This window comes from Salvelinus namaycush, chromosome 20, assembly GCF_016432855.1.
Source record: "Salvelinus namaycush isolate Seneca chromosome 20, SaNama_1.0, whole genome shotgun sequence".
Classification (NCBI taxonomy): Eukaryota; Metazoa; Chordata; class Actinopteri; order Salmoniformes; family Salmonidae; genus Salvelinus; species Salvelinus namaycush.
Window position 1 is genome coordinate 28325587 of NC_052326.1, and position 24661 is coordinate 28350247.

Here is a 24661-nt window from a genome sequence, read left to right on the forward strand (position 1 = left end):
CGCATACACACACACACAGTTGAATTAATGTATAATTAAGCCTCTATATGGCTATAGACAAATGTATATGTGCACTTAACTTAACTGTGAGATGAGCTCTTTAGTAGTGATGGTGTGTGTGTCTGTGAATGTGTGTTTGCCTATGTGTGTGCCTGCGTGTGGGGTGGATATATTTGCACATGATGCCGAAACATTGGATGATGTTGAGTAATTTACAGTTCTGGTGCCAGTTTAGCCTCAGGGACAGTGCTAGCAGCAGCAGCCAACTCTACCACCTCCACACCCGCAGAGTTCTGCCCAAACCCAGACTACACCCACAGCCTACCCGTGTGATCCAAACCCACACACATCAGGACTTTACGTAAAACTCAGCCCAAGTCTTCTCCCACATAGAGAGTTTTAGGACAGACATACTCACAGTACTGCACATATACTACACTCTAGCCTGTTTAGGAGACTACAACAAGTCACAGTGAAATTCAATGAGGGAGTGGAGGCAGTTTTGACTAAGCAGTTGCACTATTGTAAAACCAAAGGTTGAAGAGGGCAATCAATCATCATCACCCATTGGTATAAATGTTTCATGATGTGTGTACAATAGTAAGATAATTCAATGTTACACAGGAGATGACCAAGAATCTGTGAAACCAAACGAGGACACTTGTGCATAATAACTAAGACTGCTGCGTCCACAGTGCAGTGTGTATGTAGCTACCTGGTCGACGTCACATTGCCACAGTCTACAGAGCAAGCGAGCAGTAAGGCTACTTCCTCGATCAACGGAATCACAGAACGAGCAACGGGAAGGAAGACAAGAAAAAGAAAAGTCACAGAACAATAAATAATCCGTACATTTGCAAGACGAGGTAAGTCAAGGGGAAAATACTTTCGGTCATTTGAACAATTGAGAAAGACGCATATACGTTCGTAACTTCGCTGTTGTTACGTTTTGCAATGTAGTTTAATACCTTTTTTTAGGTTGATTATTTAAATAGCCTTTATTGAAGAAAACATTAAGCTACATACAGTGCACTGGAAACTTTACGAAAACTTGCGCGAATACTAGGTAGCTAGTATTTCCGTAACCCCAGAAAATGAAGAAAACGTTGTCAACTGTAATGTTATATATTGATATTGGCGTGCACTGACATCCGCTACATTCCGGGTAAAAAAATTGTACAGTACAATTTCATGTGCAAGGGGCAAATGAATTATTCAATAGAAACTTGGCATTGTAGAATACTGGGGGAAACCGTGGTTGGTTTTCATACTTTTTACTAATTTGTGTATTTCTCAACACCATTTATTTAACTAGGCAAGTCAGTTAAGATCAATTCTTATTGACAATGACGGCCTACCCCGGACGACGCTGGGCAAATTATGCGCCGCCCTATGGGACTCCCAATCACGGCCGGTTGTGATACAGCCTAGAATCGAACCAGGGCCTGTAGTGACGCGTGCACTGAGATGCAGTGCCTTAGACCACTGCCCCACTCGGGAGCCTATATTAGGCTATATCTTACGAGACTATTTTCAATATTAAGAGAAATACCAAGGTCTTGGGTTGAAATGGGGAACCTTTGTATCCTCATATCTTACTCCAACATAGAGTTACAAGCCATTAAACACACCACTTGTGACAAACAGCCACATCCAGGGTTGGTTGTCACACAGTATGGGCAAAGATTTTTATATCTAACCCAAGATAGACCACAGCCTGTCGTTTCCAATGGAGCAAATGAATCATAGTGGGCAGCACAAGTAAGGAGGTGGGCAGAGCCAAGTACACCCGAGCCAACAAGGTGAAAAATGTGTTGAAGTGACCTTGAGCAAGTCAGTTAACCCTAATTTGCTCTATACTACTATGGCTGACACTATAAAATAACACATTTCACTGCACCTATCCGGTGTATTTGACAATTGTCGCAGTGTTTGCCTTTTTCCCCAGCAACAATTGATCTAATTTACAATAAAATAAACAATTGAAGCCGTTATTTGAAAAAAGTAGTCTTTATTTTTTTAACAGTATTTCTATCTAACATAATAAAAATAAATAAGTAAAAATATTTTCAACATAGTTTAATATTTTCTTTGACATTGTAGTTCTTACTCCACTCAAATTGTCATATCAACACATATCAACACAAAATAAACAGTAACCATCAGATATTTGGATGAAAATGAAATTTTTATGAAGTGAAAAAAGTAAAGCTGTTTTTGTTGAAACAAGGAAAGCTTTTTCAAACAGGAGCATGGGTGTGTGTTAACGTGTGTGTGTGTGTGTGTGTGTGTGTGTGTGTGTGTGTGTGTGTGTGTGTGTGTGTGTGTGTGTGTGTGTGTGTGTGTGTGTGTGTGTGTGTGTGTGTGTGTGTGAGAATGTTGCTGACTCTCAGTCGGAGTCACATGACTCACAGTTTTGACAAGCAGGTCCGGACTGGACCAAATCTGAACCAATCAGAGATGCCTGTGTTTCACAAGTTTGGACAGCACAGTATACAGTAGAGCATAGTACAGTACAGTACAGTAAAGTAAATACGAGTATAATGTACTCAGTGCAGTACAGTAGAGTACTGTAGGGTACAGTAAAGTAGAGTATAGTTCAGTACAGTATAGTATAGTACAGTAGAGCACAGTAGGATACAGTACAGTAAGGTAAAGTAGAGTATAGTTCAGTACAGTACAGTAGAGTACAGCACAGTAGGGTAAATTACAGTATAATGTACTGTATTGTATCCTACTGTACTCAACTGTACTGTGGTGTACTATAATTTACTGAATTAAACTAAACTGTACTCTACCTTGCTCTACTGAGTAGACTGTACTCTACCAAATTAAACTGTTTTGCACTGTACTGCGCTGTGCTGTACTGTGCTGTCCAAACTTGTGAAACAGATGTCTTTTCAACATCTGGAAAATAAGTATTCTAGGCATCTTTTCAACGTCATTTAGCTTACTGGGTACATTGTTACAATGGGGGTGGTTGTCAGATTGTGACAAGCAACCCTAACATCAATTTGACAACCATCGCCAACCACCCCAATGCTAATTAAGATGCTAGTTACCACATTGCTTGACCTAGGAACTCACAAATAGGCTTGAAATAAATCTATCCCTTTCCTCGTTCCAATAAATATATTTTATGGATACTTCCATCAACTATTTATAAAAGAAATAACAAGCATACAAATGTTTAATTTCAACCATGAAACATTCTAATATTCGTCTCACCTCCATGTTTTGTGATCCTGTCCTGAATTGACCACATGGATGACCTCTCCTATAGAGGACACACATGTTTATGTTGAAATTATTACACAGTAAAAATAAGCAGTGACAATCAATCCATGAGCCAACCAACCGTGGTCTTCCCTACTTCAAATTATTCTCAACTGTAAACGCACGGGTCTTATTGTGAGCAGACTGTCAACACATTTAAATACATAAAACCAGACCTTACTCAGTTATGAGACAATGAGAGAAACCATTATTTTTCATTTGTAATACCTTGCTTTCAAAGCCCTCTGGGGTTTCTCAAGATCATGACATTCTGTGGGTTCATTGTGACATGCATGATGCAAGGAATTGCCATTGATGTAGAAGCAGTTTTAAAGACTTCCACTTATCCACACTGTTCAGTTTATTTCCCAATTACTGGACATGTCATGACCACTTCTGCATGTTTGTTGTTCACTAATAACTAGGTTGAAAACAAAGGTAGTTTCTATACATTTACTGTCAAACTTTTATATGCAACTTTACTTGCTAAAAGAAGCCCCTTTTTAAGTTGCATTGCATTTGATGAGTCACCACTGTGTCTTATCATAATGCCAACTGAATTTTGTGAACCACATCCACATTTGACAAACAGCGCACAGATGAAGCAAGAACAAGACATGATTTCTGCACACCCACCCGTTAACCAACTTGTACTGATCTGATGATGATGTTGTGTGTGTGTGTGTGGAAGTGTGTGTGGAAGTGTGTACAGGTACATGGAGTAAAGATATCATTTAACTTCCTATTCCATTGTGTCCCACTATAAATACTGGACTGTGCATTGTGCTGCATCCTCCATCACAGGGTGGTCATCTTTATCCATATACTACCAGGCTTTTTTTCTGGATTAAAAAGGGATTTAGGTGGTGAGCGTGACAAGGGGCGTGGCAATGGGCATGGCTGGCGGACTGAATTTTAGAGAACATTTTAGAGGCATCTTGGTGGTGTTTTTCGTTGTTGCAATTTTAGCATTTTACTTATGATCTAAAACTTGTCTTGAGCATTTGGCCATAGGTTCCCATCGCAATCGCAGTGAATATCCTCATTGTTCATGCACCTGGGAAAAAACTTTTTGGCATGGTGAATCCAAGCCTGATTAGGTCGGACTGAAATCATTGCATGCCTCATCCATGGCCTGAAGGAGGGTGGTGCGCTCATGGAGATGACAAGCAAACATCTTCCACTGGGGTCACATACCAAAATGTGTGGACTCTTGTCACTTTGGATTAAAGTGTCTGCTACATAAATGGCATATATTACAGTATTACAGCACTGTATTGGCCAACGCAATTTTAGTAAAGCAGTATGAACCTCCCCCTTTCTTGTTTTGGACATTCTGGATTATTTGCGTATTGGTATTGTATTGATATTGTATAACTGCATTGTAAGGGCTAGAAACACAAGCATTTCGCTGCACCTGCTGTAACATCTGCTAATCTGTAGTAGACAAACCAGTTTACATGTCAAATCTAAAGGTTTACCAAATGTTTAAGTGATCATCAATTAAGAGCAGTCAGATTAAGTAGTAGTAAAATATATTTTAACAAAAGAGAAGATAATCATGTCAAAAGTAATGTGAGCATTGCATTGTGAAAGGCAATTACTTTATATGAACATATATTGCAATGTGAAACATGTATTTCTAGATGAAACACTGATTAGGTGTTTATAGACTTTTTTCTATTGTATTATTGACTGTACGTTTGTTTATGTGTAACTCCGTGTTGTTGTTTGTGTCGAACTGCTTTGCTTTATCTTGGCCAGGTCGCAGTTGTAAATGAGAACTTGTTCTCAACTAGCCTACCTGGTTAAATAAAGGTGAAATAAAATATATATATATTAAAAAAAATAGGTTTGGTGAAAAAGTGACTATATAATTTTGTGTGATGTACTTAGTCAATTAAAAATGTGCTTAGAGTTGCGAAACAACTGCCTTTTTGATTATCTATTTTGAGTTGTACTAAGAGTTGTGAAAATGTACCAAATACTTGTGAAAATTGTACCGAAGCGATTAAAAAACTGTAAGAATCCCTTCCATAGTTTGACAGATCCCATACACGCAGTGTAAAGAGCTCTCTGACAGAGAGTGGGCTGTATTTTCGTGTCAAACGCACGTTAGTTAAAATTTCGTCATGTAAAACTGGTGCATTGGCATTTTCCAGCTCTAACGCCAGGTTCGTCAATTTACCTGTCTAACACCAGCACGCTTGCGCTCAGATGGGAGAGGTGGAAATATTTTAGGCGTGTCCTTAAAAACATGACCCAAAGTGCTGATTTCAGGCAGTGCTGATAGGGATATTTAAGACCAACCAAAAGCTGGTTTTAGCGCTAACACATTTGGTTAAGGCATTCATTTTGACAGCGGAAACTCAGACTATCCAGCCATGACGCACAATGCCCATATGCACATGGAACAAAGGTAGCCCAATGTGCTTTTTGTGCCTGTATTTAGAAATATAAAAACTCATATTTTTTCCCATTTTATTTTATTTTATTAAGAACCAAATATAGCCTCCCCTCCTCTCAATTAAGGCTTTTTTTGTCTGCCCAATGCAATCACAAAGTAGTCAAGACTGCAGATAAAGGGTTTGGTTCCTGAAACCGCTTGGAAATATATCTTAATCATCAAAGCTTTATTATAATATCAAGTTTGAGAGGAGTAAAACAGTGAGCTGACATTCCCTTTTTATGCATTGTAGGCAGGCCCACAGTATTTTAGCCATGCAGGTCCCGTTTTGGACGTGCGTAAAAACCCCTCCATGATGTAGGCTACGTTTACATGCCCATCATGAAACGAGAGATGATACCCTTGGTGAATACTGGCGAACCTCGTATTTAGAAGTCATATGTAACCAGTAAAAATAGCTTGTTTTCCGTTTCATATGTTCAAAACCCAAGCCCTCCCATAGGCCTACTATAACGAAGGCTGGTTCAACAGCAATGCCTGTCTTTTTTATCATGGAGATTTTATGCTATCATTACATTTTACATGTATTTATTGTTGTTTAAAAAAACTGGTGGCTTGTTTTTCGTTACATTTTATTACAACTAAACTTATTAGAATGATTCACCTTCCTGGTATTATGGTGACAAGGTCCGTGGCGTGCTTGCAACTTCTGGAGATGTGTGAATGCGATCTGATCTGTAAAATGGTTCCGATTATGTTCATAAAACATAGGCCTATTGGGAGCAGTATAACGCTGCGTGGATATTCTCCCTTTCTATTTATATTGGATCTTTTGTCCAGCAACTGTGAGAAGGATGTACGTAAACCCTCCATTGCCTGCGTTGTTTTAATATTATATGCCCATGGGAAGAAATTATGGTGCCTGTAAGTGTGGCATAGCCAATTTAAAACAAGTTGTTGTTTCGTTTTGATTACAATTATTCGTTCTCTTCTTAGGCTTTATCAATCATTCATTTAATCTTGCTTATTGACAACGTTTGGCATGTCCATGCTCAGCCATAATGCAATTTACAGTAGGAGCCCCTATATCAGTGTTAATTCTATGTATATATTTTCACATTAAAACCAAGCAATTACTTAACGTATTTAGAAAATATAGGTCTACATTTTTTCACCTTTTTTTTCTGTAAGCCATTTAACAAACTATAGCGGACTAACATTGGAATTGGAGTTGATTATACGCAATACATAAAAGACTATAAATACACAAATTGAAGCAACCACATATTTTGCCTTTGAACACGCTCTGATTGGCCAGTGAGGGGCCAAGCCTCGACACACCCACAACTTGTTTATTCATCAATACCCAGCTCTTTCGAGCCAACGCCAGCAAGTGCGCCAATAATTGTGATAGTGAAAATAGCACAAATATTTCTGACACACCCCTGAACATATAAGCTACCGCCTGTGGTTGATTTACCATTGTGTTAGGTTTGTTCAAATAGAGCCCAGTGTGTGTGATGTCATTGTCTGAGGTGCTATCAGTCAGCTGTCTGTGAGTCATAAGGGGAAGATGTGTGAATGCATGTCTGCATGGGACAAAACAATAAAAAAAGAGAGAGAGAGAGAGATGAAAAGGAAGGGATTATGAGCTCACAGCGACATTGGGTCCTTAAAAAGCGCTACATAAATATAATGTGTTATTATTAGTATTTTTATTATTAGGTTCAGTTGCTACCACATATACTGTACAGAGAGAGAACTAACTGGTGGACAAGGTTAGTTAACAATGGACCTTGAACATAGGAAGAGAAAGAGTCCCTTGTCCTTGTCAACCCAGGCTCTGATCTGATAGGTAATCAATATCAATCTCTGTGATTCCCTGGTAACACACGCACAGGCATGCACGCAGTCACACAAACACAGGCACGCACACACAGAGTTTATTATTGATCAACACCTGAAAGCAGCACAGCTCAAGGCTTGAACACATGGACACCTCCTTTAGTACACACTGCATGACATTCCTCTCTCTGTCTCTCTTCCGCCTCTTTTCTGTCCTCTTACGTTTTCTTTTTTTTCTTTCCTTGTTTTTGCCACCATTTCCTTGTCTCCTGACTTATTGTTGATGTGCATAGGTGGTGGTGTAGAGCTGGTGAATAGAAACACAGGACTTTGGACATATTGAGACCTGCTCCCTCCCAGGAATGCAGGGAAATACCTTCACTCCCAGAGCTACACTCAGAGAGAATCAGTCTTGTACAGCTAACCTTGTGGGGACACACAATTCAGTCCCATTCAAAATCCTATTTTCCCTAACCCTAACCCATACTCATACCCTTACTCTAACCCTAACCTTAACCCTAACCCTAACCCTAAACCTAACCCTAACCCTAGCTCCTAACCCTTAACGTAATTCTAACCCTAACACTAATTCTAACCTTAACCCTAAACCTCCTAGAAATAGCATCTGACCTCGTGGCAACCAACAAAATATCCCCAGTTGGTCAAAAAGGACTTCTGGTCCTCACAATAATAGTTATGTGTGTGTGTTAGTTACACACACACACACACACACACACACACACACACACACACACACACACACACACACACACACACACACACACACACACACACACACACACACACACACACACACACACACACACACACAATCTCTTTCTGTCATATGACTCCATTATGAGACTGATATCTAATCTCTTCTCCCTTTCTCTCTGTCTCTCCTCATTTCCCTCTACCTCATCCATTTTGCTTGTCATCTTGAGTGGATACATATCACACTTTAGTCTTTGCTTATACTTTTACAATGATCAAACAATGAATGAAATAAATATCCATATTAGTAGCATGTGACTGATGATGCAGGGTGTGTGTATGTGTATGTATAGCTCTCATCACCGTAGGTGATGTTCAGATGTCGTATCTTAATTTGATCATCCCGTTGTTGCAGGAACATTTTTAAGTGGTGTATTCAAGGTTTAAAAAGGCTTCTAAAGTTTGTAATTTCCACTTAAAAATGTCAGACTTGATTTGCCCTAATTAAAAATGTATCAACCCCTACAAAAAATGTCCAGTAATTATAATCCACAAAACAATTGACATTTCCTGTTGCTGCAGGATTATTTTCCTGCTGTAGCAAACTGGCTCAAATGAATATCCTACATCTGTAACTGAATCACGGCTGTCATGTGCGTATGAACAGAAGGCTGAGTGATGGACTGTTTCTAGAAATATGTTGCTGTGGTTACATTCTGCTTGGCCATGTCTTTGAACAGGTGGCCCAGTGACGCGTCACCATGGCACCCTTCTTGCGGATCACCTTCAACTCTTACGATCTGGGTGTTCTGTCCCCCCTGGCCCCTTCTGATACCCCCTTCTGTGCCATCAAGATGAAGGAGGCCCTCACCACCGGTGAGAATCTGACTATTACTATAGTCACTAGTGTGTTATAGTAGAAATATATTAGTCCCATTGTCCCACACAGTCACATTGTAACCCTGTCATTAAATACTTTATACTGTATGTCCTATGAAAGTCATACACGAGGACCGGTTTTGTACAGATATGCAGGTTTTTAGCTTGTTAGACAGGAGTATGAAAGAAATCAATCTCTATCTAATCTCTCTTTCTAACCTCTATCTAACCTCTCTCTCCTTCCCCCTCTTTCCCTCTCTCCCTCCTTCTCTCCAGAGCGTGGTAAGACGCTGGTTCAGAAGAAGCCCACCATGTTCCCAGCCTGGAAGGCCAGCTTCGACGCCCACATCTACGAGGGGCGTGTCCTGCAGGTGCTGCTGATGAAGACTGCAGAGGAGCCATTGGCCGAGGTCACAGTTGGCATGTCTGTCCTTGCCGAGCGCTGCAAAAAGGCCAACGGCCACACTGAATTCTGGGTAAGAGGGACTTTGACTACAGTCTGATTCACTACTGTCCTGCATGAATTGTGTGTCTAACTTGCAGATGATTGTGTGTATGTGTGTGTGTGTGTGTGTTCAGGTTGACCTGCAGCCCTCAGGGAAGGTGATGATGGCAGTGCAGTACTTCTTGGAGGGAGCAACTGATACAGGTGAGACTCAGGAGATGAAGCCCACCTCTACTCTTCTCATCCTCTGTTCCCCTCCTATCTGGTCTGTTTTTGATCTATATTTTATATGTCATGTTTGTCACTCTGAAGCTGTCTGTCTGTTGCCTTGGTTCTCATCTGTTCAATGCTCACTTTTGGAGTACAGACGGAGCAAGAGGGAACAGAGAAAAAGTCCCCACAAGAATAGTAAACAAACTAAAATTTGACCAACTGGGGACATTTTGTTGGTCCCCACGAGGTCAAATGCTATTTCTAGGAGGTTTCGGGTTAAGGTTAGAATTAGTGTTAGGGTTAGAATTACGTTAAGGGTTAGGAGCTAGGATTAGTTTTAGGGTTAGGAGCAAGGGTTATGTTTAGGGTTAGGGTTAAGATTAGGTCTTTGGGTTAAGGTTAGGGTTAAGGTTAGGTTTAGGGTAAGAGTACTGGAGTCGCAATTCAACGGCTCAGACACGAGAGGTATGTGGCAGGGTCTACAGTCAATCACGGACTACAAAAGAAAAACCAGCCCCGTCGCGGATCACGATGCCTTGCTCCCAGACAGACTAAACAACTTTTTTGCTCGCTTTGAGGACAATACAGTGCCATTGACACGGCCCGCTACCAAAACCTGCGGGCTCTCCTTCCCTGCAGCCGAGGTGAGTAAAACATTTAAACATGTTAATCCTCGCAAGGCTGCCGGCCCAGTCCTCAGAGCATGCGCAGACCAGCTGGCTGGTGTGTTTACAGACATATTCAATCAATCCTTATCCCAGTATGCTGTCCCCACATGCTTCAAGAGGGCCACCATTGTTCCTGTTCCCAAGAAAGCTAAGGTAACTGAGCTCAATGACTACCGCCCTGTAGCACTCACTTCCGTCATCATGAAGTGCTTTGAGAGACTAGTCAAGGACCATATCACCTCCACCCTACCTGACACCCTAGACCCACTCCAATTTGCTTACTGCCCCAATAGGTCCACAGACGACGCTATCGCCATCACACTGCACACTGCCCTAACCCATCTGGACAAGAGGAATACCTATGTAAGAATGCTGTTCATCGACTACAGCTCAGCATGTAACACCATAGTACCCTCCAAACTCGTCATCAAGCTCGAGACCCTGGGTCTTCGACCCCACTCTGTGCAACTGGGTCCTAGACTTCCTGACGGGCTGCCCCCAGGTGGTGAGGGTAGGTAACAACATCTCCACCCTGCTGATCCTCAACACTGGGTCCCCACAAGGGTGCGTTCTCAGCCCTCTCCTGTACTCCCTGTTCACCCACGACTGCGTGGCCATGCACGCCTCCAACTCAATCATCAAGTTGGCAGACGACACTACAGTGGTAAGCTTGATTACCAACAACGACGAGACGGCCTACAGGGAGGAGGTGAGGGCCCTTGGGGTGTGGTGTCAGGAAAATAACCTCTCACTCAATGTCAACAAAACAAAGGAGATGATCGTGGACTTAAGGAAACAGCAGAGGGAGCAGCCCCCTATCTACATTGACGGGACAGTAGTGGAGAGGGTGGAGAGTTTTAAGTTCCTCGGCGTACACATCACGGACAAACTGAAATGGTCCACCCACACAGACAGCGTGGTGAAGAAGGCGCAGCAGCGCCTCTTCAACCTCAGGAGGCTGAAGAAATTCGTCTTGTCACCAAAAACACTCGCAAACTTTTACAGATGCACAATCGAGAGCATCCTGTCGGGCTGTATCACCGCCTGGTACGGCAGCTGCTCCGCCCATAACCGAAATGCTCTCCAGAGGGTAGTGAGGTCTGCACAACGCATCACCGGGTGCAAACTACCTGCCCTCCAGGACACCTACACCACCCGATGTCACAGGAAGGCCATAAAGATCATCAAGGACAACAACCACCCGAGCCACTGCCTGTTCACCCCGCTATCATCCAGAAGGCGAGGTCAGTACAGGTGCATCAAAGCAGGGACCGAGAGACTGAAAAACAGCTTCTATCTCAAGGCCATCAGACTGTTAAACAGCCATCACTAACATTTAGTGGCCGCTGCCAACATACTGACTCAACTCCAGCTACTTTAATAATGGAAAAATTGATGTAATCAATTTATCACTAGCCACTTTATATTATATAATGTTTACTTACCCTACATTACTCATCTCATATGTATATACTGTATGCTATACCATCTACTGCATCTTGCCATCTTGATATAATTAAATGTATCAATAGCCAGTTTAAACAATGCCACTTTATATAATGTTCTCATACCCTACATTACTCATCTCATATGTATATTCTGTACGCTATACCATCTACTGCATCTTGCCATCTTGATGTAATGTATCACTAGCCACTTTAAACAATGCCACTTCATATAATGTTTTCATACCCTACATTACTCATCTCATATGTATATACTGTACTCTATACCATCTACTGCATCTTGCCTATGCCGTTCGGCCATCACTCATTTATATATTTTTATGTACATATTCGTATTCATTCCTTTACACTTGTGAAATTGTTACGTTATATTACTTGTTAGATATTACTGCATGGTCGGAACTAGAAGCACAAGCATTTCGCTACACTTGCATAAACACCTGCTAACCAATGTGTATGTGACAAATACGTTTGATTTGATCTATTCCGCTCTCATCTGTCTCACTCAAGCACACGTACACACACACGTACACACACACACACACACACACACACACACACACACACACACACACACACGTACACACACACACACACACACACACGTACACACACACACACACACACACACACACACACACACACACACACACACACACACACACACACACACACACACACACACACACACACACACACACACACACACACACACACACACACACACACACATTCTTGCAGTCATGTATAGGTTTTGTGTATGAATACCTGTCTGTTAGTTTTTTAAACATAGTTCTCTTACTGGCTCTATAAGGTTTTGCCTGTTTTCTCAAACCAACAGTGGGCCAAGCACTCCAAATGTTGTCACTACTGTTCCTAATGCTACAGTGATGTTTCTTAACCATAACGCTCTGCTGTTAGCCTGACTCTCTCCCTGTCACCTATAGAGGGCAAGCCTCCCACAAAGGAGGAGGCAGGGGGTCCCACCATAAACCGCAGACGAGGAGCCATCAAACAGGCCAAGATCCACGAGGTCAAATGTCACGAGTTCATCGCCACCTTCTTCAGACAGCCCACCTTCTGCTCCGTCTGCAGAGAGTTTGTCTGGTCAGTTATTAATTTTGTCCAGCCGCCTGTCCTCATGGCTCTTTACTCCTAGCTCTAGTTTCTGTTAGCTTCATGCTAACAGAAGTCATTCCCTATTTACAAGTTTTATTATCTCTTCCATTCATCCAATTTAAGTCTTGGTCGGTCTACTTTATACTGAGAGACTGAGTGAAGGGATAAGATAAGGCAATGTCTTAGTATGGCCTATGATCTCCTCCTATCTATCTAACTTTAGGGGTTGTGTTTCCGGGAGCGGGTCAGAAGTCTTGCATTGTCTGGAAATACCCACACAAGACTTATCAACATTTAGCAATGTATTCGCAAAATCAGCACAGCTTCCACTACTACTGTTGTGTTCTGGTAGAATAGGTTGTGTCTCTGGAAACGGTGGATGAGTCTCTGTGTGCTGCTGTATAAACGGTGCTCACCTGTCATCTATATAGTCCATTCTCACTTTGTCTCCATTCATCATCACTGGCCCTCCACAATCTCTCACTCTTATACCTTTGTATTCTACAGGGGGCTCAACAAGCAAGGGTACAAGTGCAGACGTAAGTGTACAATAATGTGGACAACCTACTGCTATACAACCACATACACACAACATCATAGATACACACCTATAAACACTGTAGTTATAAACACTACCTCAATGCAGAGCAGATTGTACAGCCCTACCAGTGACTTCGATATCTGCCTGTATGAATGGTGCTCACCTGTCATCAATGTTCTCCATATCTCTTCTCTCCCAGAATGCAATGCAGCTATTCACAAGAAATGCATCGACAAGATCATCGGCAGGTGTACGGGCACGGCAGCCAACAGCCGGGACACTGTGGTACGTTGGGACTACTAGTTAATTAATTAATTTGATTATTTATTAATTTACTTATTTGTGTCAATCCAATGTGGAGTTTACTCCCTATAAGTTTTCCGTTCCATTGATTCAACTGGTCAGGAGGTTTTCCTCCATTAATAATGTGAACAATAGCTGTGATGCCATTAGCTGTCAAGGTGTCATAGGGTCAGAGTCCAAACTAGTAGGCATTAATCAGACATGTAACCTCGACCAAGGATGAGGTAACCTCGACCAAGGATGAGGTCCCCTCACATCCCCATCAATATTCATCAATAGAAAGGGCCAAAGAGCACAGGTAACTGAGCTTAGAGGTTACATTCAAACATGAGGGAATCTCCCTTCACTCATAAGTGAGGGGTGGTGAGAAGGGGTGTGTTCTGAGTTAGAAAGGGGTATATAAGGCCCTCTCTAGACTAGAGAGAGAGCAGGAGAGGAGACCAAGAGAAAGTGTGCCTGTCTATGGCAGTCTACAGGACCCCACTGAAACTACTACAGACAGGACCTAGGCTCAGGAAGAATAACACCAGGGCATGCAAAACAAAAGAAGATAGGGAGAGAACAAGGAAGGAAGGAAGGAAGGAGAGAGAGAGAGAGATGCGTAGGCCATGAGGCACCCTCCCAGGCGGGGGTTTTGCCCCCCGTTACCGATCTGGGTGTTGATGAGTTGTGTGTGTCCATCACAGTTCCAGAAGGAGCGCTTTAAGATAGACATGCCACACCGCTTCAAGAACCACAACTACATGAGTCCCACCTTCTGTGACCACTGTGGCAGTCTGCTGTGGGGCCTGGTCAGGCAGGGCCTCAAGTGTGAAGGTAAGGAGCGGCGTGTGTGTGTGTTGCGTCTGCATTGTCATTGTATTTAACTGTATACTGTAACTCTTCTATGCTCTTGTAGATTGTGCCATGAATGTGCATCATAAGTGTCAGGATAAAGTGGCCAACCTTTGTGGAATCAACCAGAAACTACTGGCTGAAGCACTTACACAAGTCAGCCAGGTGAGTGAGCTGATTGTGTGCATGTGCAAGCATGCAGGCATGTGTGTGGATGTGTGTTCTTGCAAGTGCACGTGTGGGTGTGTGTGCATTGACATATGTTACTGAATGTGTGTGTGACACCTGGCCCAGATCGACTGTATCTGTATGGCTATGGGAACCTGAGCTTCTTGTCCTGGGCCCAGTTTTTCAAAAGTTCTGGATTTCGGCTATCGGATAGGATAAAATGCATAGAAAAAGAATTAATAGGACGGGAGTCCCAATTGAAGTCAATGATTTCTCTGTTCTATTCATTCTATTTCTATGCATTTTATCCTATCCGATGGGTGAAATCCAGATAGATAACCATTGAAAAACTGAGCCCTGGTATGTTTATGGACAGGAAGACTTTTTGTGGTGGTGAGGCTTCCAACAACCGTAATGCTCCTTATCATGGCCCTGTCTAGGCAATAGCAATTAACTACCTTCCCCTGGACACTATGTTTATATATTATGTTATGACTATGGTCTGACTGAATAAGCTGCTATGTCATTCTTAAGTCAGCATTATGTAGGCCGTATAACAATGGGGTCAAGTGAAATGCTGTATAACTGTTCAACAACAGTATTTTACAGCCCTGTCCCCATACAGTGTAATGCATCTTTGTTTATGGATATCTGTCAAAGGTGACAACGAAGGTGTTATTTGCTTCTCCCTCTCATCACCCTTCTATATATGTATTATCTCTCCCTATATTTCCTGTATGTCTTTCAGAAATCCTCCACTCGGCGCTTGGACCCAACTCTAGCTGACCCAGATATAGGAGTCTATCAGGAAGTCAATAGGAATTCCACTAGTGGTCTGGATGTCAATGGTCAGTCTGTGTGTGTTTGATTTTATGAACATATTTGATGATGTGTTATTTTAAATTCACTGAAATCAAGTTTGTGTGAATGGTTTGGAGTAAAATATGTTTTTATATATAACGTTAATTATAATAATGATGATTATGATGACAATTGTGGTGACAATTGTGGACCTTATAAGCTGTGTCTTCCCCAGACGGCCACCCTTATGGCAGGCTGTGGAAGGGCTCCAGCCCGCATCCCCCATCTCGCCTCACCCACCTGACACTCATCAACGTAGACAACTTTGTCTTTCACAAGGTCCTAGGCAAGGGCAGCTTTGGCAAGGTAAGCCTGGTACAGCAGACATTCAGGATTCCAGAGCAGTAAAGCTCACCACAGTACAGTTCACATACAATGAAGCAGTAGGGACAACAGACTTTAATATTACCACCAATATAATATTTAATCAGGCTCTCCTCTCTTCTTTTGTTTTCTCTTATTTTCTTCTCTTCTTTCCTTTATTCTGTCCCTCCTCTCTTCACCCCCCCCCTTCTCTCCCCAGGTCCTGCTGGCAGAGTTGAAAGGTCAGGGGGAGTGGTTTGCGGTGAAGGCTCTGAAGAAAGACGTGGTTCTGATGGATGATGATGTGGAGTGTACCATGGTGGAGAAGAGAGTCCTGGCCCTGGCCTGGGACAACCCCTTCCTCACACACCTCTACTCCACCTTCCAGTCCAAGGTACGGACTGTAGCCCTACACACACACCTCTACTCTACCTTCCAGTCCAAGGTACGGACTGTAGCCCTACACACACACCTCTACTCTACCTTCCAGTCCAAGGTACAGACTGTAGCCCTACACACAGACCTCTACTCTACCTTCCAGTCCAAGGTACAGACTGTAGCCCTACACACACACCTCCACTCTACCTTCCAGTCCAAGGTACAGACTGTAGCCCTACACACACACCTCTACTCTACCTTCCAGTCCAAGGTACAGACTGTAGCACTACACACACTCCTCTACTCTACCTTCCAGTCCAAGGTACAGACTGTAGCCCTACACACACACCTCTACTCTACCTTCCAGTCCAAGGTACAGACTGTAGCCCTACACACACTCCTCTACTCTACCTTCCAGTCCAAGGTACAGACTGTAGCCCTACACACACTCCTCTACTCTACCTTCCAGTCCAAGGTACAGACTGTAGCCCTACACACACTCCTCTACTCTACCTTCCAGTCCAAGGTACAGACTGTAGCCCTACACACACACCTCTACTCTACCTTCCAGTCCAAGGTACAGACTGTAGCCCTACACACACACCTCTACTCTACCTTCCAGTCCAAGGTACAGACTGTAGCCCTACACACACTCCTCTACTCTACCTTCCAGTCCAAGGTACAGACTGTAGCCCTACACACACACCTCTACTCTACCTTCCAGTCCAAGGTACAGACTGTAGCCCTACACACACACCTCTACTCTACCTTCCAGTCCAAGGTACAGACTGTAGCCCTACACACACTCCTCTACTCTACCTTCCAGTCCAAGGTACAGACTGTAGCCCTACACACACACCTCTACTCTACCTTCCAGTCCAAGGTACAGACTGTAGCCCTACACACACTCCTCTACTCTACCTTCCAGTCCAAGGTACAGACTGTAGCCCTACACACACTCCTCTACTCTACCTTCCAGTCCAAGGTACAGACTGTAGCCCTACACACACTCCTCTACTCTACCTTCCAGTCCAAGGTACAGACTGTAGCCCTACACACACTCCCTTTTTGTGTGTCATTCTGGTTATTATAGCAACATATAGCAACACCATTTTTTCTGATTAACATTACTAATAACAATAAGTATCTTCAAAAGCTTTCTCCAATAAGAAGTGATGTAAACACAAACTCGCTATCATAGCTTATTACACTACTACTGTGCTAGGTAGCTTTACAGTATGTGTTATGATGCTTGACCTTGACCGTGTTGTCCTCAGGAACACCTGTTCTTTGTCATGGAATATCTGAATGGAGGAGACCTGATGTTCCATATTCAGGAGAAGGGACGCTTTGACCTCTACAGAGCAACGTGAGTTTCCCCAGTCACACAGACAGAGATAAACACACACCCCTAATGTCACTATTACTCACTCATAGAGACATACAGACACTCACCACCAATACTTTGATGGAAACCAGACAGCTATAAAGCAAAGACGGTGTTTACACAGTGTGAGACTGTAGCTGAGTGTTATGGGGTTATGGGGTTTCCCTGCTACATACGGGGAAATTATGCATTGGTGGATTTTGGGTTGGTCACTGTCCATGGGTAGCTGTTCACCATGCAAAGGAGTGTGTGTGTCTCTCTCTGTCAGTGTGACTGTATTTGTGTTTGCAGAAGTCCCACAAGAGAAAGACTAGATTCAGATAGTTTGAGTGAGGTCAAACACAGAGAAGGTACAGAGTCGCATGGCTGTTGAGCCCTTCTGAGTGTGGATCTGAAATGGGATGTTAAACTAACTGGTGCTTAGTTATAGTGGTGTTAAAGTTTTTCAGTCGTTAGGTGCCTCTATCCCCTCTATGCTCAGGACAGGTGAGATGACAGGAGACATTCACTTCTACACTGTTGCCAGCTATACCCGATCCAGCATTGGCATCTGCTCCTATTGTCCTCACGCACGCTCCCCGGTCCTCAAGGACAGTTTCAGAAAGGGAGAGAGATGTTCACCTCTCTGCTCTCACTGTATTAATCATTAACTAATTGTGTATGGGTGTGTTTGTGTGTGTGTGTGTGTGTGTGTGTGTGTGTGTGTGTGTGTGTGTGTGTGTGTGTGTGTGTGTGTGTGTGTGTGTGTGTGTGTGTGTGTGTGTGTGTGTGTGTGTGTGTGTGTGTGTGTGTGTTTGCACAGCACACAAGCTGGCAGTGCAGAATGGAAAGTCTCGTGGGTTTGGTTTCCTGGTTATGTAATATGTTTCCCTGGGTAGTTTGGTGAACTGTTGAGTTTCAAATGAGTCCCACTATCACAGAACAATAAACCTGTATCCACTAACTGACCCTAAGCATCTTAACGCAGTGGCACAGAGACACTGGGCCGCACCCTAAACACACTTAACACTGTAAAACCCAATACACACTGTTTCTTACTGAGTTGCCTCCTCACAATTTGGCATACTGTTGTGCGGTTCCCCCAGAATACTACACTGTGTATGTGTGTGTCTACATGCATGTGTGTGTGTGTGAGTGTATATGGGTCGTTCCACCAATAGAGTGCCTTTTGGGTAGTGTAATTTGGTAAAGAAATTCAATAATTTTAACATTCTGTCATAAAGACCACATGTTCTTCATAAAAACATGTTTTCCCAACTAAAGAGGTTAAATTAAAAAAATACTTTAGTAAGTGCCAAATAAAGTAACAGGGTTGACCCTAACACAGTAGATGTTTTCAACATGAAATCCCCTTGTGACAGGGGGAATGGAATCTTGTTGTGTGCAACACTGAGGGGCAATTAAAAGTTTGGTTCACGTAACAGGGTTGACCTTAAAATGAGGTACAGAGGTAAATGAATCAGTAATCACATGAAATAAATAATAATCTTCAGAAATGACTTTGTCAAATCAACAAAATAACTAGGGCTTTACCATGATGGTGAAAACTTGGGGGTTAAGTGGGTTAAAATATTCCAATAAGTCAGAAAAACATGATGAGGGACATGTCAAAATGCTGATTTTTGGAACTTTAACAAGTCTTTATTCATATAAAAAATCTGATTTATTGAATTTTCCATGTGGTTCATATTAAAGGGCACATCATTTAATATAACAGGCTTTTAAAATTCAATATTGGTGCACTATTTCTACTTAAAATATCAAAAGCGCTCTGTTCGTTGAACAAACTACCCATATGATGGTGTGTGTGTAGCCGGTTGATACCAGGACGGCTGATGCGTGTGACGGTATCTACTTGTGTGTTGAGTGAGAGTCAGGAGAAACCTGTCTGGACAAAGCTTACTTCAAGTCAATCATTCAGTCTCTCAATCCCAATCAATCACCAGCGACAAGAGCATACACAGTCTCTCTCCACCTATGTCAAGGCCCAATCAGTTTCCCCATGCCAGAGTTGAAAAGAGAAGCAGGAGGTCAGAGATACTGTAGGCTAATCCTTCAGCTGTGGCTAGGCTGGGGCCACTGGGTCAGGAGCACCTCTCAGGTTTCACCCTACAGTATGAGGCCATTGTTCAGCTTTCCTCTCTGAGCACCACTCTATACAAATGGCCTCTTCAATAATGCAGCTAGCTACACACTGGACTGGAGTCCTCAGCGACAGACAGCAGTGTTCAGGGACTAACTCAACAGGAAAGTAGATAGAGTAGTACTCTGCTGCCAGCCAGCTGGATCTCTAGACTGTGTAGTGATGTTTATCTATCTTTTCTCCCTCCAGGTTCTACTCTGCTGAGATCATCTGTGGCCTTCAGTTTCTGCACTCCAAAGGGATCATTTACAGGTAAATAGCAAATGCCATCATCAGCACTCTAATGTACACTCACTAACTTCTTACTCACTCAATCACATTACCATACAGATAAAAGAAAATGGCCAGAGCCCTTCCACCAAGGATTGATATAGTGATAGTATCACGTTGTGGGACAGTGAGTATGTGATTATTAGCTGTGCTTTTCTATACTGTCACAACTCTAGTCACCCTCTCAACCTTTCTACACCACACATTTTTTCCCACCCTGTCTTCCCTCCAACTCTCCCTCACTTGTTTTGTCTTTCTGCCCTCAGAGACCTGAAGTTGGACAACGTGATGTTAGATCATAGCGGACATGTAAAGATAGCAGACTTTGGCATGTGTAAGGAGAACGTGTTTGGAGAGAGCCTAGCCACAACCTTCTGTGGGACTCCTGACTACATCGCTCCAGAGGTATGGAACACAGACATACACTCTCAGAAAAAAGGGTTCCAAAAGGGTTCTTTGGCTGTCTACATAGGATAACCCTTTTTGGTTCCAGGTAGAACCCATTTGGGTTCCATGTAGAACCCACTGTGGAAAGGGTTCTACATGGAACTCGAAAGGGTTCTACCTGTAACCAAAAAGGGTTATTTAAAGGGTTATCCTATGAGGACAGCCGAAGAACCCTTTTAGGTTCTAGATAGCACCTTTTTTTCTAAGAGTGTACTGTATACATGGCTGCATCTCATGACACCCTATTCCCTATTTAGTACCCTACTTTTGACCAGAGCCAAAGTAGTGCACTCTGAGAGATGGGTTAGGTGACAACATCACAAAAACGATGCGCCCGCTTCAATGGGGCAGAAGTCTGTGTCCATGTGTTGTTGTGATTCTGGATGGCCAGATAGCTAGCAACAATGACAAGAAGCTGCCATGTGGGGAATCATATCTGGCTGTTTTGAGGTTTTTTCACTGATGTCAAGTTTATGCTAATATGGCAACAATTTTGAAGCTAGCTAACCAACAACTGTAATGATGTATTTGAGAGACAACAAGTGTTCATTGTGCAAATGTATTTATGTTTTCAATAAAAATTGGAGACTAAGTACAGTTTACATGTTCTCAACAATCTAAGCCAACCCTGTCTGTTATGCTCCATAGTTGAGTCTGTTTCTCTCCTCCTTTGTGTGTTTTTATCCCTTGCTCACTGTTTCTCTCCTCCGGTTTTGTTGCTAATCAACCAACCCGTCGATAGGGAATAGGGTATTATTTGAGAAGCAATCACTGCGACTATACCTTTACGAGTGTCTCACTATGATGATGTCACTGACCGTGTCTTTCTATCTGATGACGTCACTTTTAGATACTGCTGGGTCAGAAGTACTCCTTCTCCGTGGACTGGTGGTCATTCGGGGTGCTGCTGTACGAGATGCTGATTGGTCAGTCACCCTTCCATGGTGATGACGAGGACGAGCTTTTTGAGTCTATCCGCATGGACACGCCACACTACCCTCGCTGGATCACCAAGGAGGCCAAGGACCTGATGGAGAAGGTCTGCTCACCCCCATTCCCTCCTCCCATACAGTGTCCTATTCTGCCTCGGAGTCTATTTCTCTCCTCCTTTGTGTGTTTTTATCCCTTACTCACTGTTTCTCTCCTCCGCCGCTGCAGCTGTTTGAGAGAGACTCGACTCGCAGGCTAGGCATCGTTGATAACATTCGTGTCCACCCCTTCTTCAAGACCATCAGCTGGCCCGCCCTGGAGAGGAGGGAGGTGGAACCCCCCTTCAGACCCAAAGTGGTACGGTCTAGACATGAGGTTTTATAGTGATGATAAAACAGTTGTAATATATAGGCCTACCATAATATAACACACAGTATTTGGGGTCGTTTCAAAGGGGAGAAGAGGCTGTCACTGACAGCCATTCATGTATCTAAACAAAGATCTACAATAATTAAACTACTGAATGTTCAGTAGAAATTAGGCATAATTTGATTAATCACCGATTGTCTCCATGTATCACTTGTCCTCCCTACTGATTGACATCTCTCCTGCCAATAACAGAAAGCCCCCAACGACTGCAGCAACTTCGACCGAGAGTTCCTCAGTGAGAAACCCTGCCTTTCCCATGGTGACAAGAACTTCATGGATTCCATGGACCAATCAGCTTTCGCCGGGTTCTCCTTCATCAACCCAGAGATGGAGCTTCTCCTGGAAAAGTGAGGGAGGGGCCTGTCAACCAATCCCCATGCTCTTAGTTCTCAGTGACATTACTGGGGTCATAGGGGAAGCCAGGGATACATTACTAATGGGTCGTTCCATGAAATGGTTGCCTTTTGGACATGCAAACTTTTAAGAAATTAATTTACAAATATATTTTCTTTCAGCATTCAATTGCATTCAATGTGATCAAACCCTCAACTTGAGTGAGCTGTTCAATGTTCAGTATTTGTGACTGTAATAGAAGCACAAGCAGTTTCCTACGGATAAACACATTTTTCCATCTCAGACATAAGAATCCTATGAACAAAGAGCATTTTATCTTCACTTGTACCACATTGTCAACCCTGTTACCTAACTGCCTAACTATTATTTAAAAGCATGTTTGAGATAAATCCAACATTTTCTCATTGATTAAGTATTCCTTGAACAAATAACTCCCATATAATATCAATCTGATAAAGTTACCGTTGGGCCTCTAACAGGGTTGGCGATAACATTGTGAAGGTTTTAGGTGAAGATCATCCATTACTCCTCATGTGATGAAGAGCATGGGACCGACTACATGGTGCTCATGAAATTAGGAACTATATTTATGTTCCACACATAATGAAAGTTTAATCAAATAAAAATATTCCTAACATTAATTGAGCGAACGGGGTTAATGTGTTGAGATCGACCACCTCAGTCAAAGATGATAAAACAATTATAAATAGACCAAAAAGAGAGAGAAGACTTCCTTCCCTTTCCACCATGCTGTTCAGAAGACCCAATTGATGTCCACTGCTGTGAATCATTTAAATTGGTGAGAATGGTCCATTATTTAAAAGGGACAATTTGTTTGCATAAGGGTTGGCCTTAAAAATGAGGGACAGACGTGAATGCATCACTAATCACATGAATATAAATAATCATCTTCAGAAATGACTGTCATAGCAGCACAATAACTAGACCTTTACAATGATGGTGAAATTTTGAGATATTTTGGGATTAAGTGGGTTGAAATGTTCCAAGAAGTGACACAGGGTTGATGGAGGGACATGTCAAAATGCAGAATTTTGGCCTTTATTCATGTAAAAAAATTGATTTATTGAATACTCGATGTGGTTTAAATTATAGTGCACTTCATTTACAGGCTTTTAAAATTCAATATTGGTGCATCATTTCTACTTAAAATATCAAAGGGACACAAAAGGCACCCATTTCGTGAAACGATCCTAGGGTCAGGGTCAGTTTGTCAAGGTGTCCTGATTCATGTGATCAAACCCTCAACTTGAGTGAGTTGTTGTATGTTAGTATTTGTGACTGCAATAGAAGCACAAGCAGTCTTTGGTACTTAGAGAAATTATAGGATTTAAACTTATACAGGAATGGGCCTATGTTGTACAGATATACTGTAGGTGTTACTGTTTTGTGTGCATGCTAGGGTGTCCAGATGTACACGGGCGGCCTTATATTTTAATGTCCTGACTTGTATTAGGGTTGGAAGGTGTATGTGTGTGTATGTGTGTGCGTGTTTGTGGCTGTGAAAGGAAATGTTTAAAGACCTCATACCAACACCAACCACCTCTCAATCACAACAACCTCTAAATGTGTCACATATTCTTGAAAGATTGACTTAATCTAAATGTCCAGTTCGTCACTGCATGGGGAGCCTTTGCCTCTATTGTGTGGTCATTTGGACTGTGTGCCATGTAGTGTTAAGAAGACCAAGTTCAGACTGAGCAACTACAGGTATTGCTGCCGTTACATGTAGCCTCATATGGGACAGGGAAAGATTTGGTGTATGATTATTGTGCTTATTGTGTATGATGCTACGTGAATGTCTTTATTTGAATTGAACTTATTGAGATGCTGTATATAGATCTATATATCTATATGTATATTGTTGTAAAATGTATATTATTGGTGTGCTAAGGATGTGCTTTTTTACTGTCTCCATCTTTTACATCTTAATAAAAAATCATCAACTCCTAGTGTCTTCAGTCATTCTGCCATATAAAGCACTTTAGATAGCAGGGAGTGACGTTTTATAAACCACACTATCACTGCACTCAAGAAGAAATGGCCTTTGCTTTCTGCAAATTGTGAACAGACACAGAAACGCACACAATTGGCACAAGTAAATGTTATGTCCATTCTAAAATCATTTTTTGGGGGGGGGTATGCGATGTTGAATGTAACATAGCAGTATTCCCATGAGACTTTCATTTCTTATTTACAGTAGTTCCTGCATCCAAAACTCAACGCTGCGGTGACCACGCCGCCTAGCGGGCCACTTGCATAA

At 42.5% G+C, this 24661-nt stretch overlaps 1 protein-coding gene across 1 annotated transcript; it reads left to right on the plus strand.

Annotated features, from left to right (window-relative positions):
- The first annotated feature begins 738 nt into the window (after positions 1 to 738).
- Positions 739 to 24348, plus strand: LOC120065197 (protein kinase C delta type-like). The gene is made up of 18 exons (XM_039015988.1): positions 739 to 866; positions 8983 to 9118; positions 9398 to 9597; positions 9701 to 9770; positions 12861 to 13020; positions 13540 to 13571; positions 13773 to 13858; positions 14563 to 14692; positions 14775 to 14875; positions 15627 to 15726; positions 15915 to 16045; positions 16263 to 16436; positions 17698 to 17789; positions 20140 to 20202; positions 20487 to 20625; positions 21518 to 21706; positions 21826 to 21954; positions 22219 to 24348. The coding sequence occupies exons 2-18, from the start codon at positions 9004 to 9006 to the stop codon at positions 22375 to 22377; spliced, it is 2070 nt and encodes a 689-aa protein (XP_038871916.1). The 5' UTR covers positions 739 to 866; positions 8983 to 9003; the 3' UTR covers positions 22378 to 24348.
- The last annotated feature ends 313 nt before the right edge of the window (positions 24349 to 24661 follow it).

Excerpts from the sequence above, each read along its gene's own strand:
- LOC120065197 (XM_039015988.1), top strand. The coding sequence starts at position 9,004 with ATGGCACCCTTCTTGCGGATCACCTTCAACTCTTACGATCTGGGTGTT. Across the intron at positions 13,021-13,539 it reads GTCTGCAGAGAGTTTGTCTG|GGGGCTCAACAAGCAAGGGT; the intron begins GTCAGTTATTAA and ends TGTATTCTACAG. Across the intron at positions 13,859-14,562 it reads CCAACAGCCGGGACACTGTG|TTCCAGAAGGAGCGCTTTAA; the intron begins GTACGTTGGGAC and ends TGTCCATCACAG.